The sequence below is a fragment of the Alosa pseudoharengus genome, unplaced genomic scaffold (genome assembly GCF_046254945.1).
Source record: "Alosa pseudoharengus isolate Yale_2024_CS ecotype anadromous, Long Island Sound unplaced genomic scaffold, YU_APseudo_1.1 YU_APseudo_1.1_scf_23, whole genome shotgun sequence".
Taxonomy (NCBI): Eukaryota; Metazoa; Chordata; class Actinopteri; order Clupeiformes; family Clupeidae; genus Alosa; species Alosa pseudoharengus.
Window position 1 is genome coordinate 20,047,702 of NW_027468685.1, and position 14,802 is coordinate 20,062,503.

At 44.7% G+C, this 14,802-nt stretch overlaps 1 protein-coding gene across 2 annotated transcripts in view; it reads left to right on the forward strand.

Annotated features, from left to right (window-relative positions):
• tshz1 (teashirt zinc finger homeobox 1) overlaps positions 1 to 13,579 on the forward strand; it is a 34,306-nt gene extending 20,727 nt beyond the window's left edge. For both annotated transcript variants that reach the window (XM_076301954.1, XM_076301953.1), the window contains exon 3: positions 9,025 to 13,579. In XM_076301954.1, coding sequence (XP_076158069.1) covers positions 9,025 to 12,464 — 3,440 coding nt within the window. In that variant the 3' untranslated portion in view covers positions 12,465 to 13,579. The remainder of the gene's footprint in view (positions 1 to 9,024) is intronic.
• Positions 13,580 to 14,802: the final 1,223 nt, after the last annotated feature.

Below are 14,802 nucleotides of genomic sequence, written 5' to 3' on the forward strand. Positions count from 1 at the left end.
TGTGTTTGGTTAATATTTTGTACACATGTATGCATTAAAAATCAGTTCACAGCCATCATTATTTACTGAATGGGAAAGTAATGCAAGTAAGCTAATTACATATAACCTCGCTTTTCCAAATGAAATCACAGCTTTGCAACACTATTATTATCCAAAATCAAAATGATTAATCAGTGACCCTCCACAAACATTAAGTCAGTAACCAGTCCCAGTTTAACCCCCTCCAGGCTAGAATCCTCAGACCGGTTGGCATGGCATCTCCCTCTTCCTCCTCCTCCCATCATCCTTCCCCCCGTAGTCATCTCACTCTTAATAATCAGCTGAGGTCATTCATTATTCAACAATCTCAGTGATATAAGCATTTCCGAGTCGCATGTGATGATAGCTGAAGGGTGCTTTGCACGGTTTGGGATGCTAATGTCTCACGGAGGCCTGGTGTCCGCGTCCTAATGCCAACTCCCCCTCACGCGACCCCCCCCCTTCTGTGGCTGGTTGAATGCGGATGGGCTGGTGGTGGCGGAGGGGCGACAAGCTTTGCTTCACTCTCTGGGTGATGCTGTCACCTCTCCTTTGCGGTCGGCTCGCCATTGTTTGAAGCTAATGCAAAACGCACTGTCTATATGACCCATTTTACCCAGTCCATTAGCATAATTTGGCTGTCACGTGGCCACCAAGTTAATGTACTTGCAAATGACAGGGAAAGTGTATTAGAAGACCTTAGGGTTTTTTAAAAATTAAATGACAAAATAGGCCACGCTTTGCATAAGTGCAACCCTCTGTCTCTCTTTCGTGTGTGTGTGTGTGTGTGTGTGTGTGTGTGTTTTGTCAGTGAAAGGATGCCATGACTGTTATAATTGGTCGTTATTTATGTATACAGTCTTACATTTAGGTGAAAAATTTGACATAGTTACTGTATGAATGTAGTGTACTGAATATGGCTGAAAAATGTTCTCAAGCTTTATTCACCATGCAAATTAATGAGCAATGCTCTTGTTATTTTTGAGCGTTCATTAATTATAATAGGTGACAATGATTGGACATTGATAGGTAGGCTCCTCTATGGAGGTAGTTTGAAATGATTGAGTTGCTACCTCTGACGAGATATTATTTAGTAAAATATGTTTATACATATTAACTGTATTTATTTATTTTTTGTTCAAAGACATTGTCACGTAAAGACACTAATCCATTTGGCTTAACTTAAGCAATGCTTTTTTGTGAAAGAAAAGGAAAGAGACATAAAACAGACAAAGAGAAGAAAAAAGAATTCAAGCAAGCACACAATATTGGGTGGAAGTAAGGTTTGGCCTGATAAACGTCCTCCAGAGAAAGAGCCTCTTCTCTAGTGCTGCATTGCCAGACCCCTCAGTTAATTGAGCGCTGAATGGGACAGAGAGGGAGTAGCTCAATGAAGCATAAGCTCTATTTAAGGGTTCAGGATGCAGAGGAAAATGTGAACTTGCAAATTTCAGGCATCTGTAGGGGATATTTGTGATTAAATAAATATTCATGAATTGTATTGTAATTTGGAAGTGCAAAAAAAGCTGAAAAGACAACCTGTAGTTTTCAGTTTGCTTTTAGCCCATTATTAGCCTATTACACACCAAACGCTACAAAGCTAGTTAAACAAGTATTTGAATAAGTAAGTAAAATAAAACAATTGTCACACTCTTCGATAAAAGTCGAAGAGTGTGTCAGTTATCTATGCAAGGAGAGATCTGTTTGGTTTTCTGTGACAGTGCAGGTGACAGCCATTTGACTTGTCCTGTGTGTTTGGATTTCCCTGTCAGACCCTGATCTCAGTCATGTCAGATTTCAAACTGCGTACAGCCTGACAAAGTACAGAATTGATACAGGAAGTGGAGAGCAATTTGTCCTCTTCTGATTCACTGGAAAATGAAGGGGTTTTCAGTGGCTTTGTTTGGGTTGGCCTCTTTCCTTCTCTTCATTTTTGTTTTGTGCGTGAACTACTGGCAACTAATTTTGTAATATCAGACATTTTTTAATGGCAGCTAAATTTGTAATATCATGTTTGTGGGGGAAAAATGTGGTGTAGTCTCAGATAACCACTCAGAAATTGAAGTAGAAGTGCATCTTTTAGCATATCATTAAAATTCTGCGGAAACTTAAATACAGATAAGCATAAATACAGATACCCATGACGTACTATGGGTGACCACTTTTACCCAGACACACACAACAATCATTCTTTTGCATCCTCACAGCCATTTTGTCTATATGGGTGTCTGGCTGTGACGTATACTGTGGATGCTCCTGCATATGGTGCAGGCATGTTGTGTGAGCTGGCTGCGCCACAGCGGCCTTCCATGGGAGCTGCTTCAAGCCTGCTGCCTTTGGGTTTTCTGGAGCAGACAGGGGTACCACACAGTGATTCTGCCGGGGCCCTGGAGGTATCTCGCCATCTGGCCCATTATTCCAGGAGGGAGAGAAAGAGAGCCGGGGGTAGGGTGGGGGTGGGGGGCGTTGTAGCGGGAGCTGGTGGCAGGGGGGGGGGGGGGTTGCTGGGTACAGTTTTACAAGCCTGGTTAAGGAGGCAAAGCAGATATTAATTTAGCGCACCCTCTTGACGGCATCCGCGCTAACACAAATCACTGTCTGCGGGTAACGAGCGGTGGGCCGGGCACATGTAAAGCAGCCGGCCTGGACATCAAAGGAGCCTTTTGTTTAGTCTGTAATAAAGTTAGATGCGTCTCGGAGCCAGAGCAGTTCAGCAGCAACAGAACAGAGGCAAAGAAAGAGTCCCCACACTAGAGTGATTAAAAACAAAAGAGCCTACTCCAAGACGAAAAAACAAAAACACAAGAGTCTCTCTCTCTCTCATTCTCTTTCTCTCTCTCTCTGTGTCTTTTTACTTTGTACTGGGGTGTGTAACCGGAGGGGAGGAAGTGAACCAGACTCTCACCGAGCAGTGAGAGTTTTGTTTTAAGAGTCTAATCACGAGGCGCAAAAAACAGATATTTACAGTTATTCATTGGCACCTGTGCAGGTAATACCGTTTCGGAGTCTTGTGAAAAAGTGCATTGCTAAGGCGTGCTAAGGCGCGCTCATGTTTTTTAAAGGGGGGTGTTTGTCTCTGCCGGGGCCTTGTCTCAGGCTGCGCTCCTCAGACTGTGAAGGCAGACAGTTAATGCAGCTGCCTGGAAGCCATCAGGGCAGACAACATTGCAACCAAAACTCCACATTAGCCAGTCAGAGCAGAGGAGAACAGACACACACACACACACTCACAGTCAGTCAGACACACATACACACACACACACGCACGCTCAGAAACACTCTCACACAGACATGCACCTCCTCTGACACACACACGCATACACATGCCACAACCGCAGCCGGCGCAGAGATTGCTGTATTCCCACTGACATGCCGCACATTATCATAATTGGCTTTTCTACATGATCGGACAGAGGAAATAATAATGTCATTTTATTTACAGCCCTTGAGAGTGTCCCCGGCGAGCCAGTGGCGGCAGCGGCGGCCGAGCCCCCTGCTCTGGCGTCCCCGGCACCCGCGCCACGCCGCCTAGGTCAAATGACATCTTTTGATCAGGCCTGTCCGATGCCATCACAGCTGAGTGGCGTGGAGTGGAGGCGCGGTGACAAAGCGAATCTAGTGGAAGGCAATGGGGCTGCCAGATTTCCCATTAAAATCCATCCACCACCACCACCCCCCCTCCCTCTCTCTCTCTCCACCCCCTCCCTCCACACCGACTAAGCAGGGGCCTTAGCTCAGTCGCACCAAACTGCTCCCAGTCCCGCCAAATCACGGGGCCAGCTGAATTGGGTATTAGCGCTACAAATGACCGCCATGATTGGCCAGCGCGTCTGCAAGCCCAAATAAATAAATACGGATGTGTAGTTGAGACGAGGAGGGGGAGGAGAGGAGCAAGATGGCAAGTTGCATTTGGGCCAGGGCATAGCCTATCACATTTGCTATTCTGTTTTCTCTCCCTCCCTCCCTCTCTCACTCTCTTTCTCTCTTTTACCCACACTCTCTTTCTGTCTCTCTCCCTCCCTCTCTCTCTTTCCCCTTTTCTTCCTCTCCTGTTACGGTTTATGTAGGGTTGACACCAGCCAAATGGCTTAGCCCTACAAGTCAGACACTTTTATAGATCTAACTGGCAGATCCATTGTGGGAGGGTAAAAAGAGAGGGAAGGTGAGGAAGAAAGGGACCGGGCACAAATACAGAGCGACTGCTTCATGGGCACATTATGGAAATGGCGGCGCTTGGGAAAGTGCTACTTCTCCCTCCCCCTCCCCCTCCGCACCACCACCCCACCCCAATTTATTTGAGGCAGATGCCCTGACACAATTGTTGAGTTTCAAGAGTTCCCAGACAGCCTCACAAAGGGCTCATTTCTGTCGGTATGTGCAACAACATGCAGTATATTGACGTAGGAGAACCATGGTCCTCAGCAGAAGACCAAACCATCCCAAGGGCTGTTTATATATTTGTATGGCAAGAAGAAATGAGTTCAATGGCATAAATTAACCATTATATAAAATCAAATGACAATCCACCTTTTATTTTGTTGCTATTTTTACATTTTCCACATTTGCATGTTGTCAGGTTTGGTGTTAAAATTCCTTATTTACATATATGTCATATTTCTCTGTTTATACATTTTTTATCACATCAAAGAAGTTTGCAATTAATGTGCACATCGTGTGGATGCATGTGTGTGTCCGTGTGTGTATGTGAGAGAGGCAGACCGACAGAGAGGGGGAGAACATTTTCATCCTGCCAAGAACCACGTGCAAGGTGGCTTTGTTCATGATTTTAGTGTGTGTGTGTGTGTGTATGTGATTGGAGGTGTGTTTGTGTCCAGTCGATCTCACGTGCTGGTGACATTGTGACAGTGCGGCCTGCTCTCATCTCCCTGGCCGTGTCACCTGCCAGCGCCTCAGCAAGCCAACAGCATCAGCAGACCTGCGTGCAGATGGCCTGGCTGTCCTTGTGCAAGGCACACACACATTGACACACACACACACTCACATGGACACACACACACACACACACTCAAGACATCAGACACCTACTCATGCACACTTTTACGCACAGAGACAGACATGCCCACATGGACATGCACACTTTCACACTCATTCACACACACACACACACAAACACATCCACACATACTCTTACACACACCGAAACAGATATGCACACGGAAACATGCAAACACACACATACGTTCTCAGAGAGCAAAATAAAGTAGTTGTTATGCTAGTTGCTAGGGCAAGCTTTGCTGCCTGCTGGTTGAACACTCATGTTGTTCTGCCTGCTCTCTGTTTTTTGTTTGTTTGTTTGTTTGTTTGTTTTGAAATTGTTTCAACACACTTTACAGTGGCAAGGAAAACCCTCACAAACATTAGGCATAACCCAGCTCCCATAAGTGGGATCCATCTGCTTGGGGCAGCCAGGGTAGAAAGATAGAAGGGAACTTTACTGTGAGTTTAATTTTGATGACCACATTTGATGTCTCTCATTCATGGCCTCTCATTCATCCATCACTCCCTCCTCTCCACCGGTAAACATGAGCCACCCTCAGCCCTAGTCATTGTTCAAATTGACGCTTAAAAGCATTGGCTCAATTCAGAATGTCAGCAGTCAAATCTTCTGATTGGGTTATTAGGGCAGAGTGCTGTTTTGATCGTTTCAGGGGGCTTTGACGCAGATGGCAAAAAAATTGCCAGGCAAGGTTTTTTTTCTTTTCTTCGTGCACGCCAATCTTTTGGACACTGACACACAGACACTGACGGCCGTCAAGAATGTCACGGCAAGGCTCCGCATGACAAGATGCACTCATAGTGTCAGGTCTTTTTCTTTCAGCAGAGCCTCATCTCTCCATCCCACTCTCTCTCTTTCTCTCACTCTCTCCCTCTCTCATCACACACCATCCAGTAATTATAGAGAAGCATTAGTGGGGGGGGGGGGGGTCGTTCCCTGCCTCATTTTTCCCCTGTTGTTGTTTTAATGTGATAAGCTGTCATACGTGTGGTGGACTTGAGGGAATTATCGGTGCTTCAAAACCGCTGAACCAGACGTGACATGGACGGGTCTCCTCCCAGAAACGATATAGAGTAGAGGATTATCCCTCTGACAGTTCGTATCATTTATTTTGAGGCGCTCTCTGCATTATCGTTTGCGATTTATGGGAGAGCGTGATTGATTATGTCACTGTCTCTGAAAGTTCTCCTGCCTGAGTAGGAGAGTTAGAAGTTTATTTCCTTGAAGGATAAAAACATGAACACAAACATACATGCACACACACACAATTGAGGCATTGGATGTCAGTCATAAGGACAGTGATAAATATGGAAATTCCCAAAGCTAATTGGAGGCAACATAAGCATACATTTAATGGCATCTAAATATGTATTTACACTGACACAAACACCTACACAGAATGGTATTACAGACATTATTGTGAAGGCACACCTACTCTGAGTGAGAGCAGACACACACACACAGACTCGGCAGTAAATGCGTCCCTACAAACATCAGGTATCATGTCCAGTCAGATTAGGGTACGGTGAGCAGTGCTCTGCTTGAAGCTGACAGCACATCTGCTCCGTCAGAGGAGACTGATGCTGGCGTCTCACACAGGCGTAGCGCGGTGGCAGAGAGAAGATGAAGAGGGGGGGGGGCAGCCGCGGAGCTACTGTCTACCCCATTCTCTCTCTCTTTCTCTACCCCCCTGCCATCTCTCTTTTTCTGCCTACCTTCTTCCCTCCCTCTGACTCTCCTGTCTTTCTTTCTCTTCCACCTTTCCGCCTGGATTTCTCCTAATATCACCAAACGTCCTTTCCTTTAACTACCATCCCCCCTTTTTTTTCTTGCTCGTATGCGCTTCTCTGTTGTTTCCCATTCTCTTGATTGTCTCGTTCCATTTCCCTCATAACAAATATGTTTGCAAGATAGCAACTTAAGGAATACATGCTGTCGCTATTTGTGTGGGATCAAAATGGTGGGAAAAAAGAGCACTCATAAACATCCCCAGGCAATATGAGAGCGTAGTTCTTGTGTGTGTGTGCATGTATGTGTGTGTGTGTGTGTGTGTGCATATGTGTGTGGTGGTGTGTGTGTGTGTGTATATGTGTGCATTTTAGATTTACTGTGACTATAGCCTCAAATGTGACAGCCATTTGAAGTGCGCACTGAAATGCTCGTGCCACGAAGGGTTAAATTCTAATGTTTCATCATTAAGTACTTGGTCCCCTGGCCTCTCATTCACTTTTCATCTAAGTGCGTTAAGGGAACCAGTGTGTTCCACCTTAATGTTTTGGCAGTTTGGCTGCTGCATGAAAGTGCCCCATTCTTCCTTTGCTGGCGCCAGTACAGAGAGGCTATGAGCAGGCGCGGACTTCCTCTGGTCATTTTTCACGGCCTGTTTTTCTATTGATAAATCCTGCCATGACATTTAGAGCTTGGCAAATGTATCATTTTATCCAATTTCTTCATTTTTACAATGCCTTTACACTTGTGTTGTATGAGTGGGCTTAAATCTAATGGTTTATTATGTTTCCTCTGCAGACTTGTGGTTTTCAAGTTTGAAGGAGAATTGCTGAGCATTTTATAGGGACAGAATGAACCCTATTACTCTGAATTGGAAATGCGTTTAGACGTGGGATGGAGGAGCACTCACAGAGCATGTTAGAGTTTAGACTACACTTTGTTCGCCTATTCATATCCCTCTCGCTTTGTTCTGCCCAATGGTGACTTACAATCTGGCCAGGTCATAGTCTATTATGTCTGTTGCCCTTTCTCCCCCTCTGTCCCTGTCTTTCTCTCTGTTGCCCCCTCCCTCTCACTCTCTCGCTCTCTCTCCCTACCTCCCTCCCTCTCTCTTTCAATCCCTCTCGGCGCTGCCAAACACTCAACTCCCCGAGATTTAGTACGGCATGGACCGTGACAACACGACATGCCATTTCCACTCGCGTCTCACTGCGACACTCGGCGCGAGCTTCCGCTCCCCGCTGCCAGCCAGCTCCACTCCAGCGGGTGCGGAGCAGGCGCATCGCTTGGCAGTGGCTCAGCCGCAGCCTCGCTCGCTCTCCAAGGGAGCCCAGAGTGAGTGGCACTGTGGCAGGGGAAACTGGATCAAAGTCAGACACAGCCTGTGCCCTCTAACTGCAGGAGTGAGGGAGAGAGAGGGACAGAGAGAGAGAGAAAGAGAGGAAGTCAGAGGGTTTATAGGTACACAGAGAGCACACCGAGTGAAAGTCCTTCAAATGTGTTACGTTGATGTAGAAGCAGCTACTGCTATCTATTTCAAGAAAAGGTGACATGTTTCACAGCGGAAAAGATATGGTTGTAGACAGTATGTTTGTGGTCAGTCTTAAGTATATATAAATCTACAATAACAATGTGTAATCATACTTTTTTATGAAATAAAGGAATGTTTTTTATGTATAAGGATTTGTAATAAAATATTTTTGTTTGCTGCTATTCAAGACCTTCAAGTCTGTCAAGTGTAGTTTTGCTGCTGTGACTTCTTTCTGCACCCAGGGTGGATTTTTATGTATGGATGCCTTTGCCCTTGCTGAGCAGGAAGGTTCGATAGCTTTGTTAGTCTGCGCAGTGGAGGGTACTATCTATCATAGTCAAGATATGGATGTTTGCCACTTTATAATTGCAAACCAGTGTCCTCTACCAGGACTATTGACAAAAATTCCTTTAGAGTCATTACACCGCAGCACATAAACACAGGCACCCATGCAAGGGCACTTACTCTCACACTTGCACACTCACACATGCACAGTGAACACAAACAAACAACAAACTCCTGTAAAAATAGTCATCAATACTCTAAAGTGTTTATTCTACAGTATTATTACTTCTGTCACGTTGGGTTCTTTGGGGTTGTAGCTCTGATATAATCTCAGCCTCCACAATTCACAGATATTCAGAGATAAGATATTCAGAGATGATCATATTATGAGGTACTTGTTATGAAGATAATTAAACTCATTGCTTATTTTTTTTGTTTTTTTTAGTGTACATGCCTGAGGATGGAGTCAAGGCAGTCAACCCTGATGAGGAGCACCTGCAGGATGATGGCCTCTCCTTGGACGGACAGGACACTGACTACCCCTGCACTGAGGAGGAGGATGGCAGGGTCCAGCTGAGCTATCAAAACTCCCCTCTCAGCAACGGCACCAACCCGGATGCTGGGTATGGCTCCCCACTCAGCGATGCCAGCGAGCAGCTCGCTGACTTCAGGAGCACCTCCTCCAAAGATGGCGGCCGAGACAAAGAAGCCGCAGAAGACACGGAGGCCGAGGCAGGGCTCTCCCTGCAGGACAGTCTGGCCCAAATGAAGGCCATCTATGCCAACCTGATCTCGGACGCCTCCTGGTCCAGTATCACTCAAGACATCATGAAAAATGTGCAGATGGCAGCTGGGGACAACAGCAACAGCAACAGTGTGGCCAGCAGCCTCAAAGAAAGCAGCAGTGTGGCTAATAATGTTAGCAACAGCAGCGCTAGTGCTAGCACTAGCACCAGCACCATCAGCTGCAGTGCAACAAGCAACACAAACACTGACACCACTTACTCGACTGCGAGTGCCACCATGAACAGCAACAGTGGCAACATTACCAGCAGTGCTGCCGGAAGTATTACCTATGACTGGCACCAGGCAGCCCTGGCTAAGACCCTTCAGCAGAATCCCTATCACCTGCTGCCAGAGCCGAGCCTCTTCAGCACAGTGCAGCTCTACCGACAGAACAACAAACTCTTTGGGCCAGTGTTCACTGGAGCGAGCAAGTTCAGGTGCAAGGACTGCAGTGGGGCTTATGACACACTAGTTGGGCTCACAGTGCACATGAATGAGACTGGGCACTACCGCGATAACAACAAAGATAAAGAAGAAGACCATGGGAAGAAATGGTCCAAGCCAAGGAAGCGGTCTCTCATGGAGATGGAAGGCAAGGAGGATGCACAGAAAGTGCTCAAGTGCATGTATTGTGGCCATTCATTTGAGTCTCTGCAGGACCTGAGTGTCCACATGATCAAAACAAAACACTACCAGAAAGTGCCTCTTAAAGAACCAATGCCTGCTCTTGCAACAAAGCTGATACCCCCTACCAAAAAGCGAGCTTTTCAAGACCTGGTTTCACCCTGCTCACCTGACCCTGTTCCTAACACACCAGGCGTTCCTCTGGCAGAGAGCTCTAAAGACCAGAAGATTGCCAACCCATATGTCACTCCCAATAATCGATATGGCTATCAGAATGGTGCCAGTTATACCTGGCAGTTTGAGGCACGAAAGGCCCAAATACTCAAATGCATGGAGTGTGGAAGCTCCCATGATACACTGCAGCAGCTAACAGCCCATATGATGGTGACTGGGCACTTCCTGAAAGTCACCAACACAGCGTCAAAGAAGGGGAAGCAGCTTGTATTCGATCCTGTTGTTGAAGAAAAAATTCAGTCTATACCCCTTCCACCCACCACCACACGTCTACCAGCTCCCAATATCAAATCACGACCTGATTCACCCAAACAGTCTCCTACCACTGAGGAAAAGAGAGTCCAGTTTGAAGAGAAGACTGACATGACAAATGAGTCAGAGAAAAAATCAGGACCAGAGAAAAAGATCAAAGAGGAGAAAGAAGACGACCCCTCAGACAAGACAGAAAAGTCAGAAAAGTCAGGACATTTTAAGTATCTCCGAGAGGAAGACCTTGACGACTCCCCCAGAGAGGGCCTGGATATCCTTAAATCTCTGGAGAACACTGTATCCTGTGCCATCAATAAGGCCCAGACAGGGGCACCCACATGGGGAGGGTACCCAAGTATTCATGCTGCCTACCAACTCCAAGGTTCAATGAAGTCATCCATCCCTACAGTGCAGAGTGTTCAGATTAAACCCACCTTCAATGCCAACAGTTTAAAGTCACTATCATCAGACATGAACAACCCATTACATTCTCCCTGCAGTCCATCCCCACCTCTGAACCATAAAAATAATGTGTTGGCCATGGAGGAATTGGTAGAGAAAGTTACAGGAAAAATACCCCCAAAAAAGGAAAGGGAGAACAAGCCCTCAGATCCAAAGGCAAATATAAGCTCAACAAAGTCATCTCTGCATGCAACCACAGATAAGAAACCGGTCACCCCTTCTGAAGACTTCGCCAAACCAGTAAAGAATGGAACGTCAGAGAAGAGGCAGGAACGTCCACCAAGTCGTGAGGAGAGTCGCAAGGAAACACAAGCCAGCAGCGTCATCAAGAATGGTGCAGAAGCAGCCAAACCACCAGTCAAAAATGGCTGTAATAGTATGGGGATAATCACAGATCAGTCTCCCGAACAGTCATTCATCAACCCTCTCAGTGCTCTGCAGTCCATAATGAACAGTCACTTAGGCAAGGCATCCAAAGCAGTCAGTCCCCTACTTGACCCCCTAGCTATGCTGTACAAGATCAGCAACAACATGGCGGAAAGTCCCATTTACAACCCAACACAGGCTGAGCAAGTGGACCTCAACAACCACTATTCCGACTGTGACGATCAGCCCATGGATTTGACCAAGTCCAAGAGCAGCAATGGGCACAACAGTAATGGAACTTCCACAGTGATAGCCAACAGCAACAACAATAACTTTAAAAGTCACAGCAACAACATTATCAGAAACAACAGCCAGCCCATGATCACTGATCTGATCAGTGAGGTTTCATCCCCATTGCGGGAAAATGCCCTAATGGACATCTCAGACATGGTGAAGAACCTTTCGGGCCGGATAACACCAAAGTCCTCCACACCGTCCTCCATTTCGGAGAAGTCGGATGTGGACGTCAGTGCTTTCGAAGACACTCTGGAGGAGCTGACCCCGATTCAGAAACGAAAAGGCAGACAGTCCAACTGGAACCCCCAACACCTGCTCATCCTCCAGGCCCAGTTTGCTTCCAGTCTCCGGGAGACGTCCGACGGGAAGTTCATCATCACAGACCTGGGGCCTCAGGAGCGAGTCCACATCTGTAAGTTCACAGGACTCTCCATGACCACCATCTCACACTGGCTGGCCAACGTCAAGTACCAGCTCAGGCGCTCGGGCAGCACCAAGTTCTTGAAGAACATTGACTCGGGCCAGCCCTTGTTTCTGTGCAGTGACTGTGCGTCGCAGTTCAGAACTCCTTCCGCCTACATCAGCCACTTGGAGTTCCACTTAGGTTTCAGCTTGAAGGACCTTTCCAAGCTGTCTTTAGACATCATGAGGGAGGAGCAGGCAGTCGCAAAAATCATCACAGACAAGACTTTCAGTGCACTCGGTTTATCCGAGGAGGACACAAATGGCGTTTTCCAGTGCAAACTGTGCAATCGGACCTTTGTCAGCAAGCATGCAGTCAAACTGCACCTGAGCAAAACACATGGCAAATCTCCAGAGGACCATCTAATCTTTGTTACAGAACTTGAGAAGTTAGAGAAGGCTTGAATAAGCAGAAGGACTGACCATAAAGAATCATTGCACTAAAATATAATAAAGCACTGCGACTAGAGTGAGTTTTTGAATAAGTCAGGCGTGTATTCTGAAAACTGCCTAACTGGACCTCTCTATTTTCTTTATTTCCTTTTTTCCTATTCTATTTAAATAGTGTCTCAATGACATGCATGGTGTTTTACGTCCTCTGTGAATACCAGTTGACCCTTTTAAGTTTAATTTTAACTCCTTCTGCTGTTGCAGAACTAGGAGAAATTGTGTTTCAGTCCACAGGAATTTGGGAGGGAAAATTCAAGGAAATTTGAAAATTCACTGACACTTAGAAGTCATTTGGAAATAAGCCAAAACCCCTTGAATGAAAATGCATAGCAGAAATCTGTGGAAGAATGTCCGACCTTTTGTGAAGAAATGTGATATGGTGAAATCAGTTTGTGATCTTATATTGTTCTCGTGTGATGGAAAAAGTAACTATTGGCTTAAGAATACCTGACACAACGTATATGCATTAATTATTAATACATAAAGGGGCAAAAGTGTCAAACATTATACAGTTATCTGTAATTTGACATGGCTGCTTTTTGTCAACAATAGTGAATTCATTTTTAAAAATCTGTTTTTACTATCGTTGTTAAATATCATTTTGTAGTAATTTGAAATATATGGTACAAGTTCTATTCTTCATGCAGTGTGCCGCTTTCATTCAAAACCTCAGCATACATGTATATTTAAATGATCAACAGAAATTGTACATTTTCATCGTCCTATCTTACCATTTGCAACATGGGGAGCTCCATATAATTTGTATGGTGTGAATTATTTTATATTGTCAATTTATATAAAAAATAAATTCAAATTAAATATGTACATAGATATATACAGTATATACAGAACCACATTTGTTTGTATTCTCTTGAAGTTCATCAACTGACTTGGTTTCAAAACATAAATTCTATCACTCAGAAAGTGCATCTTTTTTGATGCGTCATGATGGTTTTTAAAAAAGCAATGCACATTACAGTATCTAAACAATGTTTTACCATGGAATCATGAAAGGTCTTATTGACTGAAAAAAATCTTTGTTTGTCTTTTCAACTGTAAAATAAAACATATTGCAGGTCACAATTAATTCTGATGTGGTCATCCTGCTCCTCTGGAGTCAGTCATCAGTCAGAATAGCAATCTCTCTCCTTTCTGTTCCAAGTTTAGAATGTTGTACACCTTGTTTGTTTTGTTTCAAAGTCAATTTCATACTAATCAGATTATACTGAATCCTAGTGAGTAGTATATGCCATTGAATGTAACACAAAGCACTTAACTACCCATTTGTCTCAAACTTTGAAAGTCTAGCAAATATAGTTGCAAAATACAAACTGTTAACACCTCCACTGATGTATAGTTATTGCATAGGTATGTATTCAGAGAATAATAACAGATGATATAAGACTCATTGGGGTTCCAATGTGCACATGACTAATGTTAATTCAGTTTGACATGATATGGTGATCTCTTCAGAAAGAAACGGACAGCACAGAGTGCAAAAAAATGCTCACATATTCAAGTTTGTGGTAGCCCAGACGGCACTGTCAAATCATCAACATATACTCACATTTTCATTTTCATACTGACTTTAGAGAGAAAGTGAAGTACTACAAGTAGCACTACTGAGGGTCAGTTAAATGAGCGACTCTTGCCTGGACTATAACTTGCTCCCAGACACAAATTTGACAGACTAATAACAAATATTCTACCAATATACCTGTGAGGCAGCACTGCTAATTGCACAAATAGTGGCAATGTATCTGGTGACCCACCTGATATTGTAGGTTGTGTGGATGTAAAACTTAAACTTAAAATCAAGCATTCATAACACTACATTAATACAGAGACTTACATACAGGGCCAATCTCAATTCTCTATTTTACCCCTTCCCCTTAGTTTTGTGCGTGCACGTGAGACGAAGGGCTATCTCAATTCTCATTTCGATCTAGGGGTAGGGATAAGGGCAAGGGGCAGATACCCCTTAAAACCAAGCAAGATCAGGAGCTTACTTGAAACGGAGGGGTAAGAGAAATACCCAACATACACCGTTCACACCGGAAAAGCAAGCACACCGAGCTATTAATTGACATGAAATGTTGGCATTAATAAGGATTATAAAATTAAAATGGTCATTGTTTTATGTTGCAATCTTGTGACCATATATATTGAAGGTCCTGTTCTTCATGGGGAAGTTTTCAAAAATCGCTGTTTTGTGAATGTTAACAGCACATCATTATTTGCGCGAATGTCTCACATTTTACATATTTCCATGTCTGATATACCCCGCGAATTG